Consider the following 6,035-nt stretch of genomic DNA (forward strand, 5'->3'; position numbering starts at 1 on the left):
AATACGTGTAGCGCCATCTCAGGACCGGAGGACTGTCAAAGCGAAAGGCAAAACAGCATCATATTGACATATTGATTAATGTGTACTGCAATGCATTCCATGGTGATCTCAAGAGCTGTGAGTAGCCAACAATATTATTATGATATTAATGTAATAATAATCAATAAGATTTATGGCATACCTGTGCAGTAAACTGTCAAGGAACTGCATGCAGCTTGTAAGCTATATGGGTTGGGGAGTTTTCGACACCACAATGATCTACTGTGATTACACTGCATATTGACTCCCCCCCCCCCCCCCCCCCCCCTCCCCCAAGAGATTGCATGGGGCTATCATGAACACAGGGTATGTATAGAAAAAAACTGAAACTGGGCATGCAGCAGTCCTGTTATTGTAGGATTGCTTTGTCAATACAAAAGTTTGTCAGTACAAAAAAGCAGCAGCATAGCACCACCTCTAATAAACATTTTTTTATCATCTCATTGATACTTTTGAGACATAAGAAAGTGTTTGATCCTGACCTAAAAAGCAACACAGACAGATTTTTCAGAAACAACATACTGTAGAACAATATTGTCCTAAGATATGAGTTGGTCATAAAATGTGCCTCTTTTATTAAACAAAGCTGAGAAGTTGTATGCATTTTATAAAGTACACTCAGTCAAAACAGACAGAATAGATGTAATGAAATGAATTTCAATTACCCTAAGAAATGTAAACATTGCAACCAAACATTAGTAAAAATAAAAACCTACGAAACAAATAAGAATATATGTCCTTGTAGGGTATTTCACAATGCAGGATTAATTACTTTGTGAGCTAGATATTCATAGTTTCTCTCAAGCCTGGAATTTCTGATTAATAAATTAATTAATTAACATCTCTTTGACCCATACAATATGCAGAATTTCAGACTGTGTATATTGGAATTAGCTTGATAACTAATTGATCCCACTTCCCCAAAATACTCCTCAGATTTACTGACAATCAAATGAATGTCATTGCTTCTTTTAACAGTTACCTCAGCTTTTTGTACAAAATGAAAGAGGCAAACTTTAAAACCATCCATCTGTCACAAATACCAGAAAGCAGTATGCCATATTGTACCTGAGATGATACATTTAGCTGAAAAAAATAACAAAAGTTGGATGGATGCCTGATAATAACTTACAAATACAAAACAAAAGAGGTAATAATTTTCAGTACAGCTACAACACAGGGTTAAATCAAAAGCATAATACTACAAGCTATGAAAAGGGTCTTAAAATAGTCAAATATATGGGTTATCCATTCACACTGTGACCAGCACACTTATCAGCAATTACACTTAAATCTGCATGATAAATCTGGTAGCATGGAAACCCATCTTCTTGAACTGTTATTGATACCATTCCCATATACAGTATTTAAAAACCTTAATTTCATAATCATCAAAGGAGATGTGCAAAAATCGTTCAAATTTAAAACTAATTTGAGAACCTTTATATAGTCCGGTACTTCAATTCATACAAATGTACAATTAATAATTTATTATGACCTGAAAATAATAAGGGCCAAATATTGAAATCAAATCCAAGCTTCATTAGGTGACATTTTTTCCTGCCGTTTTTCATCTGTAGGTATAGTCCAATGCCTTAAAATGACCAATTTTCACCTTGTGTCGTAGGGTATCAGCATGTTACCCTTGATGACATGACATTGTTCATATGTTATTCTGGACAATTAGATTACATTACTGTGGGATATAGGTTTGTCTATAGGCCCCTAAGAAGACTACAACAATGCTATAGTACTTTCACTTGGTACAAAGACTAAAGTATGGATGTGGAAAATATTAGAATGACTGGTAACAAGTTTCTTTCTTACGTGGGCCAATGATTGAAAGCTGCATACGATACAACAATATCATTAGTCTATTGACAAAATAAGGTTTAAATCTGTGTGACTTGACTTAAACAATGGGATTATGGAAAGAAGTGTCTTTGAGTGTCAACTCCCAACAAAAAAAAGCAGAGGTATGTAGTTTTCGGCCTGGATAAGACACACAGAAATGTGAAATATGACCAATTACTCTGTAGCAAATAACACACAGGTCATTGATTGGTCAAATAACCCAATCTCCTACAGAGTATCTCAAATATCTCAGCAACACACAGCAGCACCGTGATCACAGTGAAAGTGTACATTGCACTTAAAAATATGGTCTTTTCAAAGTGTTCTGGCACCATGCATTTTGTGACGTTGAACGTCTTTTCTAGGGCACTGGCATCACACATGTAGAGTGGGTGAACCTGGAAACCAAAGAGATGGCTCTGTAACCAAAAAGCGATGACTTCCAGAATAATTCTTAGTAGGACAGAGATGATGTAGAAGACGGTGTATATAGGTCTCTGAAGGATTTCCTCCTGGTCAATGTTTTTACAGGCAGCATAGAGATGAAATACAGCTCCAGGGACTAGAACAGTTACCAACTGCAAAGCCCAGAATACCTGCAAGCAGAATAACATTCTGGCTAGTGGAAAAACATCCTATTCACAAGTCAACATTGAATAACATCACATCTTTGGTCCCTCTGTTCATGACTTTGTTATTCACATTGACTTAAACTGGAACTTAATGACTGGAATGAATACTGTTGGGTTTTCATCACATTATACAATATCAATTTTATATTATTGTAATGGATGACGTGAAAAAAATATATATAATCCTTTGTAGAATATTATAACGATGGTAGAGTGAAAATTGGTGATCTCTGATTCTTTACCACTACCTTTAATGGGAATAGCTCTCAAATGCTAATTGTATGCACAGTTCACAACTGTTTGTGGATTCTGACATATTACCAATGGTTTCAGTCTAGCTTGTATTCTAATATCAGATAAGTTAATGCAGGAAGCTGTCTTACCTGAGGTGTTATAGGCCTAAATTGGTTGTAACAGTAGAGGTTTAACTCCCTCCTGTCTGGATCGCAGCTGAAATGGAGAGCTTCATTGCCATAGACTGCAAAGCCCAGGACGCCAAGAAAGAACATCCGAACAGAGCCAAAGAACAGTGTGTGGAACTGGCCTATCACCGTCGGAGGCCTGAGCTAAAACACAAACACACAAACATAGTAAAATGCTTTAAAACAGCATTTGTTTGTAAAAGAAAAGTGTGTGAAAACTGATTAAGGAAGCAGAAGTATGATTATCATTTCATGAATTACATAAACTGTCAAAAAAGCTTGGAAAGGCAGTTGTGAACAGATTACACATTGGAATACACCCTCTTCATCAATAAATAGCAGATGGACCAAATATCAGATCTAAATTAAAGAACTTCAAACATGCTTATAAATCAGTAATGCATGGAGTATGTCAGTAATAGGTTATCTATCTGTCATGTTTCAAACAACACAAACCTTTTCAGAAAGTAGGATATTTACTACGCTATGTGTAACACTCTTAGTCAACTATCAACAAATACAATAGTCTATCCACACTATTGTACAGGTAGATGAATAATTCAGAGAACTCACTGGGCTCAAAGTGACCACGACCATTGTCCAATATTCGATATATTCTTGGTATCACCATACTTACACATCCTTCATAAAAGTTATTTATGTAGTTTAAAGACATGACTTGGCTGCTATTCTCCCAGTTCAATTATATTGTAACCCGGGGCCCTCATTGTCAATCTGCTGGCATCAGGCAAAGCCAACTATAATTCTGAAGCTCCTAATGACCTTTTGCCGCTGAAAGCCCTTGTCAATGCATATTTGTCTTTTATCCGCGGTGCCTTCATCAATTTACTCACTCAGTAGAAAAAAAGACAACAGAAAGGAAAAACAAAGGCACGGGGCATGTGGTCGACCCATAATCCCCATTGAACAAAGTCAGCGAAAAAACAACTCTTGTAAAACACAATAGGGAGAGAAAGCAAAATAGTACAATACAATAGTGGCACTTGGGGGCATGTTATTTTGAGCTTCCAACTGAACAATATGAGATAAATTGTGTTTGAAAGTTAGTTTTATAACTCCATCTAAAGAATTTGCATGTCAATTTCCACCTGAAGGCAATAAAATGACATTTGAAATGACAATTGTAGAGAAGTGATTTAGGAGCTAGTAAACAACTTCTGACAAAAGAGCAGTTAGAAACTACATATTTCAGCTAATCTTTTATACTTTTTTAATAATCTTTGAGTAAATTAACTCGGAATACTTTCACTGACATATTTGAACTGTTTTGAGGCACACGAAAAAGTGATTTATATAACTACGCAGTCAAAGGGAACTTCTCCCGGTTGCAACATCGCGATACACACCCTGCACTGTAGTAGCCCACATCTGGAAGATCAATCACGAAGTTGTCCCAGCTTCAGCAAGCTAGAGCAAACACACAGCAGGAAAACACTACAAAATAAACAAATCAGGTAATAAAATGAAGTCCACACACCAACCGTAAACCAGGCGGAGTGCTGTTCATTCCCCCTCTCAATCAGAGTTTAGGTCCTAAACTCATGCCACTCTTGCGCTTCCAGGGAGAGACCTGCTGGAAGAGTACCATGATGGATGCGTTTCTTTTACTGAACGCGTACTTGTCAGAGCTCAAACAACAAACCAACAAGCAAAGCATCAGTGAGATCAGGCATTTAAAGCAGTCAATAGAGAGAGAGAGCATAACGTACAGAGGTACTAATTACCTAAATAAAGATAACACCGTCCCGCAAACATCCAGAGAGAGCACGTGGTCCACACGACGCAGTCACTCAGTTGTCCCTGTCCTCATCAGTCAGCGTAAAAAGCAACATCCTACCTGAGGGACATAAACGACTGCTCTACCACGGACGTTTATCATATGGGATGATGAAAAGAGACAATTTCATAATAGACTAGTTGAGTAAATTTAAGCTTCGATAGGCAACACATACAAACATAAGGACACGGCATAGGCCTATAGCTCAATAAATAGAATAGCCTACACCTGCATTAACTATGAGTGGTCTGAATTGGAATCTGTTTTACGCACAAACTGATAGAGAACAACTGATATGGACATTCACAATGGTACATTGGCATTTAAAGCAGGTGTTTCTGTGATAGGCATGCACTTGAGGGGTTTCCAGTCGTTGCCAAGTTATTAAATAAACGTTCAAATGCAACTCACAGCAGTAACTATTTCCATTGGCACTGCAGACTGCATAGCTCTGCATAGATGGACAGAGACTGATACGTTTATTATAAAATGGCTTAATTCATATTAATCAGTCATGGCAAAGCACTGTGAATATTACATAATTGCAAATGAGATTTCCTGATTGTAAATTGGAAAGTCTCGATTTGCCCAATGTGCACTGTAGCCTATGCTCCATATAAATGGTTCCTAATATGATGCATGTGCCAGTAGATGTCACTAAACAAGCACACATGATTTGGGAAAGCTTCACAACAAATAAAACGGTCAAACCGATTCTGCATGTGTTTCTCTGATGCCCATTAAGAAAAACGAAATGTTCCTTCTTGGGGGTGTGGTGGCTCGATGTGGCAGTTACTGATATTTCTTCCCCATGACACACCATAGCAACTAAACCAGAATTACTTCCTCAAAATAGTCAGTAGGAATAACTCAATAAATCTGTGTATTAATTTGGAAAAAATTTCTTAGGAGGTTTTAGTGGTGCAATTTTACGTATAGCTAAGGTGTTTGGTGCCATATTTCTCAATTTTTAAAAATGCATGAGGTGTCTGATCCGGTGCGCTGCTGGGCAGGTCTGTCTCGAGTTCACACTGCACCTCCTTAGACCTGGGTTAAGGGAGATTTTAGCCTGGGGCAAAGCGTCTGTTCACACTTGCTCATTCTAAAGTGGGCTAGCGCCAACCTTAGCTCAGGGCTAGCTGGCCCTGCTCCGGAGCAGGGTTAGCACTGACTTTTCGGGGCTAGCCCCAGAAACACAGTGCCAAAATAGCCAGTGTGAAACGAAGTCAAGAACAACACATATAATCACAAAAGCTGCACTCACTTAATTTGCATATGCTTGTGATGCGT

At 37.9% G+C, this 6,035-nt stretch overlaps 1 protein-coding gene across 1 annotated transcript; it reads right to left on the reverse strand.

Moving 5' to 3' along the window:
- Positions 1 to 2,093: 2,093 nt before the first annotated feature.
- LOC311106580 (gap junction epsilon-1 protein-like) lies at positions 2,094 to 4,475 on the reverse strand (the record flags this gene model as incomplete). Its single annotated transcript, XM_084148962.1, has 3 exons — positions 2,094 to 2,489; positions 2,909 to 3,091; positions 4,446 to 4,475. The coding sequence occupies 3 exons, from the start codon at positions 4,473 to 4,475 to the stop codon at positions 2,094 to 2,096; spliced, it is 609 nt and encodes a 202-aa protein (XP_084005088.1).
- Between the last annotated feature and the right edge of the window lie 1,560 nt (positions 4,476 to 6,035).

Source organism: Coregonus lavaretus (assembly GCF_964263955.1).
Source record: "Coregonus lavaretus genome assembly, chromosome: 31".
Classification (NCBI taxonomy): Eukaryota; Metazoa; Chordata; class Actinopteri; order Salmoniformes; family Salmonidae; genus Coregonus; species Coregonus lavaretus.